Source organism: Phoca vitulina, unplaced genomic scaffold, assembly GCF_004348235.1.
Source record: "Phoca vitulina isolate PV1807 unplaced genomic scaffold, GSC_HSeal_1.0 scaffold28, whole genome shotgun sequence".
Lineage (NCBI taxonomy): Eukaryota > Metazoa > Chordata > Mammalia > Carnivora > Phocidae > Phoca > Phoca vitulina.
In genome coordinates, this window is record NW_022589731.1 from 2798290 (window position 1) to 2813455 (window position 15166).

The following is a 15166-nucleotide window of genomic DNA, read 5'->3' on the forward strand; positions in this document are numbered from 1 at the left end:
ACCAGTGTTGGTCAAGTAAATGTGCTGTCAGCATGGGAGCGTCACTGACCTTGTGAAGCTCGTCCCGAACGCGGACGGTACAATGAAGGCCCCAGGCAGGCCTCACATCACACGGCGCTGTGGTGACACAAGCCTGGATTTCGCCCCCCCACCAGACCCCCTGACAGCTCTGGGTCTTAAATCACGTACTGGTGAACCCATCCCTCAGTCCTGCTTCTCCAGCACCGGGACCCATCTCCAGTCCCGGTCAGACCCCCTGCTGCCTGGCTCATCTGTTTCCCACCAAACCGGCTTCTGCAGTCTCCGGGCACTGAGGGGACTTCAGGAGCCGAACCCAGATGTCCTCCGCCCGCCTTCTGCTTCTTGACCCTGAGTGCGTTCCTGCACTGACTTCCATGTCTCTATCGGGGTCCTGCTCTCCCCACTCCCCCAGGCTCCTCTTCCTCCTGTGTCCTCTGGCTCTTCCTTCCGTTTCATCCCCACCTTTATCTTTCTTTGCTCCCTCTGCTTTCCTGTTCCCTTCCTTGGCTGATTCCTTAGTCTTCCATCTTCTACTAACATCTCTTTGTAAATGGCTCCAAACTGGGTATCCTGCCCAACTTCTTCCCTGAGCTCACGTGCTGTGCGCCCCACTCCCACTCCCTGCTTGGGAGCCCCACCTGGGAGCATTACAGAGCTTGTCCACCTGGGGGCCTGCCTCCGGCACCCCTCTCTCAGTCGCTGGCACCACCGTGGACCCGGCCACCTGTGCTTGAATCTCAGTGGCCCGGACTCCCTTCTCCTCCCTCTCCCCTCATATTTAATCAATTGTCAAACATCAATTCCATCTCCCGCTCCTTGTTTCCTCTCCCATTGCCACCGCCCTAATCCCAGCCAAGTTTGCCCTTGACTATAAGCATCTTCTAACTTGTCACCATGTTCAGCCTCTTTCCTCCCTGTTCTTCCTGTACATGGCTTCCGGAGTTCTAGTCCTGGACCTCAAAGAGGATCGACTCTCTACTCAAAAATCCCAGTGGCTTCGGGGCGCCTGGGTGGCTCAGTTGGTTAAGCTACTGCCTTCGGCTCAGGTCATGATCCTGGAGTCCCGGGATCGAGTCCCGCATCGGGCTCCCTGCTTGGCAGGGAGTCTGCTTCTCCCTCTGACCCTCCCCCCTCTCATGCTCTGTCTCTCATTCTCTCTCTCTCTCAAATAAATAAAATCTTTAAAAAAAAAAAAAAATCCCAGTGGCTTCTCAGTGTTGCAGAATAGAGTCCAGACATCACAGGCCAGCCCTGAATCTGAGCCCCTCCAGCTCTCTTCACATCAGGACCGAGCGGCCTGCTGCCCAGCCCTGACTTCTGCCCGTCTGTGCTGAGTGCGCCCCCTGCAGGCTGGAGTGCCCCACCCCACCCCCCCGACCCTGGCCTCAAATGTCACACATCCTGAAGGCCCAGCTCAGAGGCCACCTCTCCATAGAGTCTTCCCTGAACACCCTAGCTGGAAACGCTCAGCCCCTTCAACTTTACATCATAGTTTTTACCTGTCATCTTAGCTAATCTATTAGACCAGAAGCAACTTGGAGACAAGATCCATGTCTAATTCATTTCTCCTTTTTAAAAGATTTGTTTATTTTATATATATATAGAGAGAGAGCATGCGAGAATGAGTGCATGCGGAGAGGGACAGGGGAGAGGGAGAGAAACTTCAGCAGACTCTACACTGAGCACGTAGCCAGATGGGGGGCTCAATCTCACAACTCTGAGATCATGACCTGAGCCGAAACCAAGAGTCAGACACTTAACCGACTGCGCCCCCTAGACGGCCTCACGTCTAATTCATTTAAGTGTTGGAGAGGAAGGGTGGGTACCCTCTGCCCTACAAGATCTTTATAGGGGGACTAAGAATCACACTGACATAAGACAGACTAACAGGAGAAAGGAGAAAATCAAATTTAGTTTTGTACATACAGGGAATGCACACAGACATGGAAATTCCAGAGACAGGCAACATGATGCTTGTGTGAGCTGAGGAGAGGGGTAGGGGTCTGAGGATACAAAGGGCAGAAAGGCCATTAGCAGGAAGGTGAGAGGAGATGGTTGGAAAACAAAGATTGCCTTATGTAGGTAAGTGTCTTGGGTAGGGGAATCTCTGTTAATAGCTCTCTTCTTGGTACAAGCAGACAGTTGAGGGGGAGGTAAAAAGCTTTTCCTGAATCTGCTGGGTTCTGACTGCTTTTAACTCAAAATAATGTTCGTGCCAGAGTGGCCTGTCTTGGGGCAGCCAGCCCTTGGCCCCTACGGTGTCCACTAAGGCATTCCACACGGTGTTAAACACATGGTAGATATGTGATAAAATACTGAATGGATGAATGAATAAGGGGGTGGGTAAGTCAATGAAATCTCCAACTTGAGTCCATAAAGGAAAGGAAACTGATGTGGGAAACAAAGGCAGAAGGAAATGTAGATGAAATTAAATGTCCTTATAACCTGCAGCCCATTAACAAGTACTTGAGGCAGGCAGAGTATGGCATTCTTCCAGGAAGCTCCCAGCTGTCTTACTGTCAGTGCTGTGCTAGAGGGAAAACAGCCTTAGCTTGGGGTGTCTGGATGGCTCAGTCGGTTAAGCATCTGCCTTCGGCTCAGGTCATGGTCCCAGGGTCCTGGGATCGAGTCCCGCATCGGACTCCCTGCTCAGCGGGGAGCCTGCTTCTCCCTCTCCTATGCCCTGCTGCTCCCTCTGCTTGTGCACACTCTCCCTCTCTCTCTCTGTCAAATAAATAAATAAAATCTTAAAAAAAAAAAAGAAAAACAACCTTAGCTTGACAATAGCCAGGCCTCAAGTATCCGGTGAGTCTTCTTCAGCATTATGAAAACCCTTTTGGAACTTCCCTTTGTCTTTACTCCCCCGAACTCCAAAGTATATAATCAGTTGCTCCTCACAATCCCAGGGCAGCAGCTCTTTCTTGCCATGGTCCTGTCCCTGGGCTATCATAAAACCACCTTTTTGCACTAAAGACATCTCGAGAATTCTTTCTTGGCTGTTGGCTCCAGACCTCAACACTCCAAACCACATCAAAACACGAGTAAAGAGAAAGTTGAGGGCAGAAACAGCTAAACACGGGTGGCCAATAATTCCATCCTCAAAGGATGAGTGAAGTTCTTTTGGGGGAGAGAGTAGTTCTAAAATCTGTGGGACTGAGGGGCGCCCAGGCGGCTCAGTCGGTTAAGCATCGGACCCTTGATTTCAGCTCAGGTCATGATCTCAGGGTCATTAGATGGAGCCCTGCATTGGGCTCCACGCTGGGCGTGGAGCCTGCTTAAGATTCTGTCTCTCCCTCTCCTTCTGCCCCTCACCCCCTTATTCTCACCCTCTAAAATGAAATGAAATGCGGGGCACCTGGGTGGCTCAGCCGTTAAGCGTCTGCCTTCAGCTCAGGTCATGATCCCAGTGTCCTGGGATCGAGCCCCACATCGGGCTCCCTGCTCCATGGGAGGCCTGCTTCTCCCTCTACCAGTCCCTCTGCTTGTGTTCCCTCTCGCTATGTCTCTCTCTGTCAAATAAAATAAAAATCTTAAAAAAAAAAAAAAAGATGCTAAAAAAAATAAATAAATAAAATGAAATGAAATGAAATAAAATAAAATATATGGGACTGATACCTTCGTATGTTCCGTGGCGGGTGATGTGAGTTTTCCTTTCAAAGGTGGAGCCTGGTGAGTTGGGCAGAGTGGAGGCCGGGGAGTGAGCCCTCCTGTAACTGGATGTGGAGGCATTGCCCCGCGTGCTCCCACCTGCGAGTGGGGAAAAGCATCAACTCTCAGAGCACTTCAGACTGGCCTGCAGTTATACTGACTACACTCCGGCTGCTCAAGATAAAAGAGGGCCGTCCGGAAGGCCCCGAGGACCTTCTGAGAACGCTGCTGACGGGGTCCACCTGGGCACTCCCGCGGCGGCTCAGAAATCGGAGGTGGGATCATCACCAGTGTCCTTCCCCAGCTAACCATGGAAGGAAGGCGGGGGGGCCCTTTGTGGATGTGGCTGCACATGGCAATGGAGAGGCTCTGGCAGGATTTTTCTTGAGGACCTGGCATTTAATTGCAGCTCACTGCTGGATGGACCAGAATACAATCCGACGAGGTGTTCCCTGACAGCTCACAGCAACCACGCCTCTTGGTCAACCTGGCTATTTGTGTGTCTTGGGTCTTCTTTTTCAGTGTCAATCCAAGATGGTTTAAACGGCCTCAGGGGTTATATGTGTGCTTGTTCTTTGTTTTGTTTGCCTTGCTCGCTGTCTTGTTTTGGTTTGAAAGCTACCACCGTGAAAGAGTGTTTCATTGGGAACAATGGGCCTGTGTTGGATGCTTGCCCAGTGGAAACTCAGTGTGGGATTGTGTGTCGCTAGACTCCTTGAGCAGAGTAACCCAGTCGTTAAGTTTCTTTTGTTTTTGTTGTTAATTCAAATTGTAAACCCTCTTGTGTACACACCCTTCCCTAAAAGAAATGGCTGCAAGAGAGTGATTCAGTGGGAAAAGAGCGACCTCCCCACAAAGCATTCTTGAGGATTGTTATTTATATTGGGGACTTAATGAAAATTGATCCCATTGTAAGGAGGCTTCAAATGCGGCTGATTTGAAAGTATCACCTTGGCTGGGATCTTGTGTCAGTTACACAAACAACTGGGGGCATTTGGAAAGGATGACAAGCAGTTGTGACCATCCCTCTCCTTGTAGGACTCCCTCTGCCCTGTCCATCTGTTTTCCCCCAGTCCCTCCACCAGCAGCCACTTACTTGAGTTTATGTAACCACTGCTGCCATGGGTCAGGCTGTGCTTCTCCAGCCGGCTCCCTCCACCTAGAGAGCCCGTTTTAGCATAGCCGTTGCTGGTTCCCCCTTCTGCACAAACAAGGAGCAGGTGACAATTTATGGGTGGAGTCAGGCCAGGGGTCCTCTCCTCCTCCGCTGTGGAGACCACCCCTGGCTTACCACCCATGACCCTGCTGGTTGGGGGTCCCTTTGCAAGTGCAAGCTGCCATACTCTCATTTGTTTGTTTGTGATAGAAATGTCAAGAGCAAATATTCTACCCCATTTATAAGGAAAGTCTTCTGGATGGAGCATAGCAAGTTGCTCATTAGGAAAACTGAAGTATTAGAAAAGGCAACTGAGTGATGAAAGGCTCTGTAAGGCCAGGACATGGGTTGGGCTTGACTTTTGGAAATTGCCTGGTCAGTGCCACAGACAATGGCAGCCACTAGACTTGTTGAAGGGGTGAGTGACAGCTCTGTGTCGCTGGTGTTCATGGCGCATGGCGGCCCCTCATGCTCTGACCTCTCGTCCCCATCCTCTGTAAGCCAGCCTGCCTGGCAGGTGCAGGGGTAGCTTTAGGGCTCAGTTCTCCAATACAGAATCCACTCAACCTAAGGACCCCCTCAGAAAACAAGTGGACTCAGACGGAAGCCTTACTGGTTCCCTTCTCCCACCCTCTATGCTCAGGCTGGATAAGGTTTTTGATACGAGTGTCCGATGAGGTAAATATATAGAGACAGAGAATAGATTCGTGGTTCTTGGGGGCTAGGGAGAGGGGTGGTAATGGGGGGTGACAGCTAATGGTCGTGAAGTTTCCTTTTGGGGTGATGGAATGTTCTAAAATTAGATTGTTGCAATGGCTGCACAACTCCGTAAATATACTGTGAAAATTAATAAAAGGAAACCTCGCTAAAGTGAATTGCTGCTGGAGGGGGAGGTTGGAAGGGGAGCCACGGCCACTTAATGTCAATTACAGACATAACAGAAGAATCCTCAACAGGAAAGAGTCATCAATTACAGGCCCCAATGTACAGGGAAAGTGTACATTGCATCTCCTACAGGAAATCTACTACACCTGCAACTTGGCCAGTGAGGAACCATCCAACAGCCTGAACTCTTGCTTTTCTCTGATGGTCTTTCATTTAAACAACACCTCTCAGCTTCCTCTTTCTTCTCCATAAAATAATGTTCCTCTCCTTTGTTTGTTGGACTTGCTTATGGTTCTGTCTTAGCTTGCTTGTTCCAGGTTGTGATTCTTTGCTATTCCCAAATAAACCCATATTTTGCTGGTAAAATAACGGGCAGTTTTATTTTTAAGGTTAACAATACTAACAACCATTGAATTATATATACTTCAAACTGGTGAATTTTGTGGTATATAAATTAATGTCTATATAGCTGTTAAACAAGAGATTTCAGATATTTTGGATTTGCTCAACTGAAGAGTAAGCGCCTATGGGAAAGGTTACATGTGGATTCCTTCACACATGCCTTGCTGAGAAGAAAGCTCTTGATAGTCACTTACTTGGCGGCAAGGATGTAAGTCTTGTAGTTACTGTTTCCGTGATAACTAGAAAAAGACAATAAAAAGATATCTTAACATACCGAATTCCCTATATTTTGGCAAGGTCTAACATCTATCATGGGCTCAGCATCTTAAATTAGGTTCAACATGGATTTTTGTATACTTGTGCTTTAAGGGATGTGCTCTGACCCTCTGTACATGAACATATGTGCAATAACAATGGGGTTTAATGTACCTGGAAAATACGTTTATATCCTTTTGGAACCAAATGGAATTACCCACTGATTAGAAGGATGACTTACCTTGGCATTCATGTCTCTCATTTAACAATTAGATCCAGTCCAGGCCTGGATTCACCTTTGAAGGAGGACCAGGGCCTCAAGTCACCCTCAAGTGTGTGGAGCCACACTCTGTCTGCACTGCCCCTTCCAAGTGGTCACCCAGTCCGGCTGGGCCAGTGCATCATCCTGGCTGATCTCACTGTGAAGTGGATAAGTACTTTGTGCTTCTTTTTCAACTAGGGGTGTCTGAAGGACATAATTCATTCTAAAATCTTCAGAGCCATGCCTGAGTGTGGGGCGGTGGAGGAAGGCCGGGGGTTAGTAAGTGACATTTGGTGCTTGGTGAAATCAGGGATAAAGGAACATGGAAGACAGACTTGAAGAACCAGTGCCTTTGCCTCCCCAGATTGAGTTTCTCTAGACTCCCAAGTGACGGTGAGTCTATGGAGGTAATAAAAGCTTCCAGTATGTTTTAAATACCGGTTAGAAGAAAGACCTGTTGCCTTCCTGAACCGCTTTCTCCCCTGCGGCAACATGGGGAGGTGCGCGGGTTCCTAAAACCACAGTGAGGCCAACGCTGTTCTCTGACGGTGACCATCAGCACCACCTCCCTCTGTGTGGGACATAAAGGAGCAGCAATCTAGATCGGGTCACGGATCTTTAATAGCACACTCGTGCGGTGTGCGCAGGTGTGCCCATGCCCGGGTATATGTGCGTGTGCGCATGCCCAGGCGTATGTGTACGTATGGTGCGTATGTGCACATGCTCGGGTATATGTGCGTGTGCGCATGCCCAGGCGTATGTGTACGTATGGTGCGTATGTGCACATGCCCGGGTATATGTGCGTGTGCGCATGCCCAGGCGTATGTGTACGTATGGTGCGTATGTGCACATGCTCGGGTATATGTGCATATGTGCGCATGTGCGCATGTGTGTTGGTAGGGGTGGTGAAAGGAGAAAAGGTGCAGGATCGTTTGTGCCAATTTAAGCCGTCCTGCACGGCACTGCTCCATCCCGCACCAGTCTTGCTGTCCCCACCCTTTTCCTTCGTCACAGGGTATTTTCCTAATTGATTTCCTTGTCCTGGCAGGAACCTGGGGTGACAACTGTGGCAGAAACTGCGTTCCATGCATAACAGGAAATGGTTTTTCAGACTAAAATGGCAGCTTAATTTGAATAACAATCCTTCAGCTTTCACTAAATCTCTCATTGTGGGGACCTTTGGGATTCTTGGACACATAAAAATAAATGATTTCTTAATCTAACGTTCCAAGTCTGTGAAGCCAGGATTTTTTTATTAGAGATATATGAAAGTCACAGGATGAATGAAAGAGTCAGAACTGTTTCGGGGACAGTTTAAATGTCTCTGAATTTATCATTTGGGCAGTTTCACAAAAGAAATGTGTCTGTTTTCAGTTTCAGTGTAGATTGCAACTGCGACACCAGTGTTATTCTAATTTTGTCCCTGCAGTAAGTAGGATGTTATTCTTTCGGATTTCTGTTGCCCCGTCTTCTAAATAGAGAAATGGTTAAACGCCTTCGGCAGATTCATTCCACAGAATATTATGCAGCTATTAAAAGTGCTAATTATGAAAACTATGTCAAAATGGTAATTTTCATTTTTGAGAAAAAGTAGAACACATTTTGATTACAAGTATGTTAAAATAAAAATCAACAAAAGCTATCTTATGGGAAGGATTAAAGTCTACTTAGGAAAACATTTTAAATAATACAGTGAAAAAAAGCAAAAAAAAAAAAACAACTCCAAGAAAAACTATAATTTAGAAATGATACAGTAGTTGTGATGGAATCAGGCATGAATTATTTACTCTTTTCAATTTTTTAATTACTTTTATAATGATATGTCTCATGCTCTTACTTCTTTCAGTGACTTCGGTGCCATCTCGCTTGTTTTTCTTGGTTACATCCATACCATAGCCACCTGAAGAAAATCCAGAAACCATGATCAGCCATGACTCTGACCATCACTTTTAGGAAGCATAGGTCCCTACTATGCAAGCTGAGAACCAAAAACACTTGACTCCCAGAATTCAAGGCATAATTCTTTCTCGTGCATATTTTTTACAGAGTCCTTCCCACTTGATTCAGTTATAAGAGGTAGTCATCTAATAGTTCCCCTTTGGATTCTATTCTGTATGGAGAGCTCATTTTTCAGGATCTCATTAACCAGGCTGCCCCCTGCTGAGCATTAACAGGATTACATGGAAGATGTGGTGCCCTGACCTTTGTAAAACTTCCATTCTTTGCCAAAGTAACAGACAGCTGAAGGGTATCTGTCAAGGCACTTGGTGCTTTTAACGAACTCATTTTGTTGCATCCCGTAATGTTCAGTGTTCTATAGGGAACTGGATAAATAGAAGACATTCATGCTTCATCATTTAGAGTTTAGATGGGAGAATGACATTTGATGGACTTAACTCGGGAAAAAAAATTATTGTACTGTTGGTACTTGTATGGCACTTAACACTTCTCACAATATGGAACTTTCCCTTCATAACAAGCTAGCCCCACTATGCTTATTTTCAGACACGAGTAGGAAAAATATATGAAGAAAATGTGTAAAATCTACAGAAATATGTAGGAAAGGCATATTTGTATGTTATCTATGTTCTCCCTTCACTCATTGCTTCCGGAAGGGAAAACCATTAAGATCTTGTGCACTGTGTCCTGAAGTGTAGATGGACTGAGGCCATCTGACAGAAGGGGCTGGGGTGGGGGGTGAGGCTTAAACACACAGAAGAGCACAACAGGGATCCCCATCCCAACTGGGTTCTTGCTGTGCTTCCCAGTCCCACGTCTGGGAGGACTTGAAATCTGGCTTTTCCTGTGGTTCTCCCTCCTCTCCCTAACCTTCCCTTCCTCTTTTGGATGCAGTTCAAATTGGATTCTAGAATTCTGGGCAAGCCACTTCTGCCCAGGATGCCTCTTGCTTGAAGATTTCTCCTTTCAGACATTTTTACCTGCTTGGTGACTTCAGGGTCGACTTCTTAATAGGCACAATGCCTAATCCTATCATACTTTTGGGGGCCCACTAAAGTGTTTTAATTTCTCTTTACAATCAGAAGGAGAGGGGTGCCTGGGTGGCTCAGTCAGTTAAACATCTGTCTTCAGCTCAGGGCATGATCTCCGGGTCCTGGATCGAGCCCTGCATCGGGCTCTACTCTTGAGTGGGAAGCCTGCTTCTCCCTCTGCCCCTCCCTCCTGCTCATACTCTCTCTCTCAAATAAATAAATAAAAATTAAAAAAATTTAAAATCGGCTGGAGAAATGGGGCACCCGGTTAAGCGTATGACTCTTGATCTTGGCTCCGGTCACGATCTTGGGGTCTTGGAATCTAGCCCCGCATCGGGCTCTGTGCTGAGTGGGGAATCTGCTTGAGGATTCTCTCCCTCTGCCCCTCTCCCCACTCACGCACACTCTCTCTTTCTCTCTCTCTCTCAAATAAATAAATAAATAAATCTTAAAAAGAAAATCTTTAAAATCAGAAGGAGAAATGAACACAAACCAACCTGGTTTGTATTCTTTCAATGCAGTTATAAAATATAATTTTTTAATTTATTTTTTTTTTTTAAATGAAAGAAGCGGTCCACAAAAGCAAAAGCAACTAGAGCCCACGAAAGTCATAATGTGGCCCTGGGTGACTTCCCCACTGAAAACCAAGACCACAGGAGACTGGCTGCTCAGCTAGCCGGTGGAATGAACCGAGATCGGCACAGTTAGCTTCCGGGCCTGGTCGAATGTGCCAACTTCTTGCTCATTGGAGTTTCTTAGATGCAGCTTTAGGCAAGGAATGAGGCATCATGGAAAAACTCATGACTGGATCTGAGAAGCCACAGAAGGTGGCTTTGGCTCTGGTATGTTTCCCAGAGCCAAAGAAGAGGGGCTCCATAAACCATTTCACGAGGGAGTCCAGCCTCTTTAGAAGGCCAAATCTGGCCTGTGTCTGTGTCTGCATTCGGGCTCTAACCTGCGTGACTACTGGCAAGCAAACCTACATGCCACCAGACACCCTCTTTGAAATCTTTTGTTTAAGCAGTAATTGCCTTTGGTACCTCTGAAGCCCCTCTGCTTTTTTTTTTTTTTTAATTGGTCGTTAGCTGTGGACCAGGAGGCATTTTGGAAACTAAACACTCAAATGCACCTGGCTGCTAGTGGGGAGCCACCTAGAGTGGTACCTGAACTGATGTGAAACACTATCCTGAAAGGAACTGTTTATAACAGGCAATGTAAGCTTTTACTTCCTGCAAGTTATTGTGTGTTTTGATCCTTTAAAGAAAGCTGCAGCCAGAAACCATACATTTGGGTTCAGCTGGGTTTCTTTTACTTGTAGCCATCAAGGCAGGCTGATGATAGCTCCCACTGATAAGGGTCTCCGTGTCCAGGCAGCAAACCTAGTGAGTGTTTTCTTGTTCTTTCTGTACCCAGAAAAATAACCCACTATTCTAGGCACCCCCAATCTTTTTCTCAAGTCATAATGATGGAGCTTTGAGGTGTACAGCAAAATGCCAAGGGTTCCCCAACTTCCAGCAGGCACAAGGAAAGGGACCACCTGCTAAGAAATCAGATACCCTCCTCCAGGGCCTGGGGGCTCCTTACTAGAAGGTGCTCAGGGAGAGAATGGGCCTGAGCCTGGGGCAGGTAGATGGGCCCCTGCCTCTCTTTCAGCCTGAAGCCCCTGAGATGGCTGAGTCCCAGGCCGTGCAGAATGATTTCCTAGGCCTGGAATACCCAGGCCAGAGTTCTGTTGACTTTGCCACTGATAGTCTGATAGGCTGGGTTGTGCTGGGAGGCGGATTTGTTTAAACCAAACATCAAGATGAAAACTTTTTTAAGTGAGTCATCTAAAGGAAAGTGATGGGTCGAGGCACAAACCTGGACTGGGATCATCCCATAGGACCTACGGTATTCCTGCAGGACTTCCTTTTTAAACATCCTCAGTGCGGATTGTTTTAAGAAGTGTAACATTAGGGAAAGGAAAGTTACAAGCCCGGGCACATGCCCGAGCCTGCCTCTCCCCGCCAAGCTCACCCGCGTGCTCTCCTCCCAAAACACTACTTAATGGAAGCACTGTCAAGTAGCATAATGTTTAACTTTTTAATTTTAACTTCTTTGATGTTTAGGCCACTTCTCTAGAACCAAGGAAGAGCAGGTTTCTAGGTTCTCAATTCCAGAATAATGCTAATTTCCATCCATAGTGCTAAGGGGCTGCTTCGTGGTTATTCATAGTTAATATGCTTTAGAAGATGTAGAAAAAACGATCCCATGATATTTTCTTATGCAGGAAGATGCAATTCAAAATTATTTTTCTACTCTTTTGAATTTTCTTTTCTTTCCACTGCATTTAAATGATGTCACATTCACCTAAAACTATTCCGATGATGGCACACACACAAACAAGGACAAACTGCTGTTAGGGAGTCAGCTCTCACGCTGACCTTATCTAATGTCCCATGAGGGGCGCCTGGGTGGTTCAGCTCAGGTCATGATCCCAGGGTCCTGAGATCTAACCCTGCTCAGAGGGGAGCCTGCTTCTCCCTATCCTCCCCTCTCGTGTGCTCTCTCACGATCTATGTTGCTATCTCTCTCCCTCTCTCAAATAAATAAAATAAAATAAAATAAAAAACTTTATTAAAAAAACAATGACCCATGGAACACTTGGTCTTCAGTAAGGAAGGGGATGGAGAAGCTAAATGTTTTCTAGTTCCTATTTTAAGAATTCATCTCCCTAGCCTCTGCTAAGGAACCGCAAGAATTTTTATAACTTCTATTACTCCCATCTCTGTATGCTTCAAATTTTAAAACAAAACAACAAAATGGTCACAGTGCGAGAAAACCATGCACTACTCATCCGTTAACACAGATGGGGCAAGCAGCTTGAGGGCCAGGAAAACCAGCGCCCTAGGGTGGATTGTCTCAGAGGCTTTTGTCTCTACAAACCTCGACAGTGGGTGTGCCCCTAGCTACATTTGGCATCTTTGATTTCCATAACTTAGGGTTGGGGGAGTTTGGGCACCGGCTTTATGATTCTGCCTCTTGTTCACAGCCCTGTTTCGTGAAGTCCTGCTGCCGTTAATAATAGCAAATGAGCCCAACCACACAAACCTAGTCTTCTTTTGGTCAAGCATAATCTGAGAATGAGGCTGGTTCTTAGGTGGGGTCAGTTTCACGAATCTGAGTTTCTATCCAAGCTTGAAGCAAGACTCTGTTTACTGTCCCCAGGTAAACTCTGGTCAGATGTGTGTGGGTGTTTTGAAGGGGCTCAGAGTAAAGCTGGTGCCTCTGATTCTCTGAAGGGCAGCCATCAGGAGCTGACTTAGACCTGTGCCTTACGTCTAAGAAAGACACAGCAGACGGGTGAGGAGAAGTGGTTCTGCTTTTCAAATGACTATCTTTTAAAAACCTCACTATATTTTATGGACATTAACAAATCCAGCCATTAGCTACTGATTAGCTGCTACTCACATGAAGCGATGTGCCAGACCCTTTGCCTACACTTCAAAAAGCAACGTGTGGTCATTTGTCATGGAGCACTTAAGGCTGTCCAGTGAGATACTGAAGTTGGTCATTCTCACCCCAAAATGATTTGGGGAGAGGGGGCAAAATTCACCAGTAAACGTGTGTACACAGGCAAAACATTTCCGCCCCCCCCTTTTTTTCTTGCTCTAAATTTGACTCCAGGAAATTCCTGGATTAATTATATCATTTCAGATATTACACTTTACTTTTGATTAGAGGCAGTATTTTGAGAGCGTGGTAAACAACAATGTGCATCCATCCTCTCGAGCTTAATCGGGACCTGCTGGTGCAGAGCCCAGGTGGCAACTCAGGTCTTGGTGCTCAGGGGCTGTTTCTCCCAGCCCCCACTTACCCACACTGTAACTTCACCTCTGAGCTGCTCTCTGCCTTTGAGGGAGGGGGGAGAGCGAGAGCAAGACTGAGATTCAAGGAATCATAATTCTATCTTATTCTAAATAAAACAATTTAACACAAGCCATTTTACAATACTGAAAATAATACCAAAAAAGAAAACCCAACTGGCCACTAGAGCCCAATTTATCTTAACCGGCCTTTTTCTTCTCCTTCCCACAGATGAATCTTTCTTACTGTTCCTTTAAAAGACCTGCCCTAAGCAGAATGCAGAAAGCAAAGTAACCTTTCCCGATCAATTAACTGCCGCTACCGCAAGGCTTGAACCGTAACAATTTCATCTTATTTTCTCCAACAAACAAATTCCAAGTCAAAATCCCAGAGGAAGGGAGAAAAAGGGCAAATCCTTCCTGTAACTTACCTTCTTTGAGATTTGGAAGGGACTGGAAACAACTTCGAATAAACGCCCCTTTCTCTCCTCCTGATGTTTTCTCCAAGATGTTTGCAGGCCCCACTTTTTTTATCCAGACCCAGCCCAGGTGTGTTAGAGCTGAGTGATCTTCCAAAAATGTTCACTTCTCCTGCTCTCCCCCTTGTTTCTCTCAGTTCTTTGCTCCCTAACAAGTCCTGACAAAGGTGTGTCGGGTTTACAGTTACTCCACCCTTCCAATTATCGGACACTTGCAGCATTTAAAAAAGATCTGCCTCCAGGAATCAAAACTTTACAGGAAGCAGAACGTCTCTCCAATGAGGGTAGGCCCATTAACCATTTGTGGGTCTGTGGTGATAAATGAACAAAGGTAAAGGAAATGCCCTTGAGGACTTTTCCTTATCTTTCATAACCAGAGAGCTGCCACAACGTGGTATTCCCTTTTCTTGTGGCCAGAGAATAGTAAAAATCCAAAGGTGCATGATTCATGGTGTGGCCAGGCTTGTGGGGGGCCCGTGGTCAGAGCGTTCGATTCCTAGAAAAACTGTGAAGTTGGCAGGATTTACATTCAAGACCTGTTTCTCCTACACATGCCTTTGCCCTCTTTCCTTCATTCTGACTCAGGCCAGGTCAAACCCGCCTGGAGGAAAGGGGTGAGCTCATTCAGAATAAGATGTTAGTGACTGAAAATGCAGGACAATTGATGGCACAGGGATTCATTTTTTTTTTTTTTAAGATTTTATTTATTTATTTGACAGAGAGATAGAGAGACAGCACAAGCAGAGGGAGAGGGAGAAGCAGGCTCTCCACTGAGCAGGGAGCCCGACACGGGGCTCGATCCCAGGACCCTGGGATCATGACCCGAGCTGAAGGCAGCCGCTCAACCAACTGAGCCACCCAGGCGCCCCAGGGATTCATTTTTTTAAAAGGGGCAGCCAGATACAGTGATGTTGACTCCAAAGAGGGATGTGTTAGTGACAAGATTTTAGGTGCTTAGCCACCATGTAACGGAGAGATACTGCTGAGGAGGGTTAAGGACCTTTTTGCCGTTCAAATCAGGCAAACACAGTCTCCATACACCCAAAGACATGTGTGGACTCCCAGAAACTCTCTAGTCTCAGCTCATTCCCTGGAGCCATTAGTCTTCCCTAAAGTGTCAGTTTACACCAATGAATACCTGCTTAGGGTCTGGCTTTCTAGGACCCCTACAGACTAGCTTGAGACTCTTGGTATTGGTAATATGGGGAGTCTGACCCTGGAAC

The 15166-nt window shown here is 46.6% G+C and overlaps 1 protein-coding gene across 1 annotated transcript in view; it reads right to left on the reverse strand.

Annotated features, from left to right (window-relative positions):
• COL17A1 (collagen type XVII alpha 1 chain) overlaps positions 1-13994 on the reverse strand; it is a 51159-nt gene extending 37165 nt beyond the window's left edge. The window contains exons 1-5 of the mRNA XM_032423299.1: positions 13896-13994; positions 8467-8529; positions 6307-6351; positions 4766-4870; positions 3637-3768 (exon numbers count right to left, since the gene is read on the reverse strand). Of these exons, the coding sequence (XP_032279190.1) occupies positions 3637-3768; positions 4766-4870; positions 6307-6351; positions 8467-8518 (334 nt within the window). The 5' untranslated portion in view covers positions 8519-8529; positions 13896-13994. The remainder of the gene's footprint in view (positions 1-3636; positions 3769-4765; positions 4871-6306; positions 6352-8466; positions 8530-13895) is intronic.
• Between the last annotated feature and the right edge of the window lie 1172 nt (positions 13995-15166).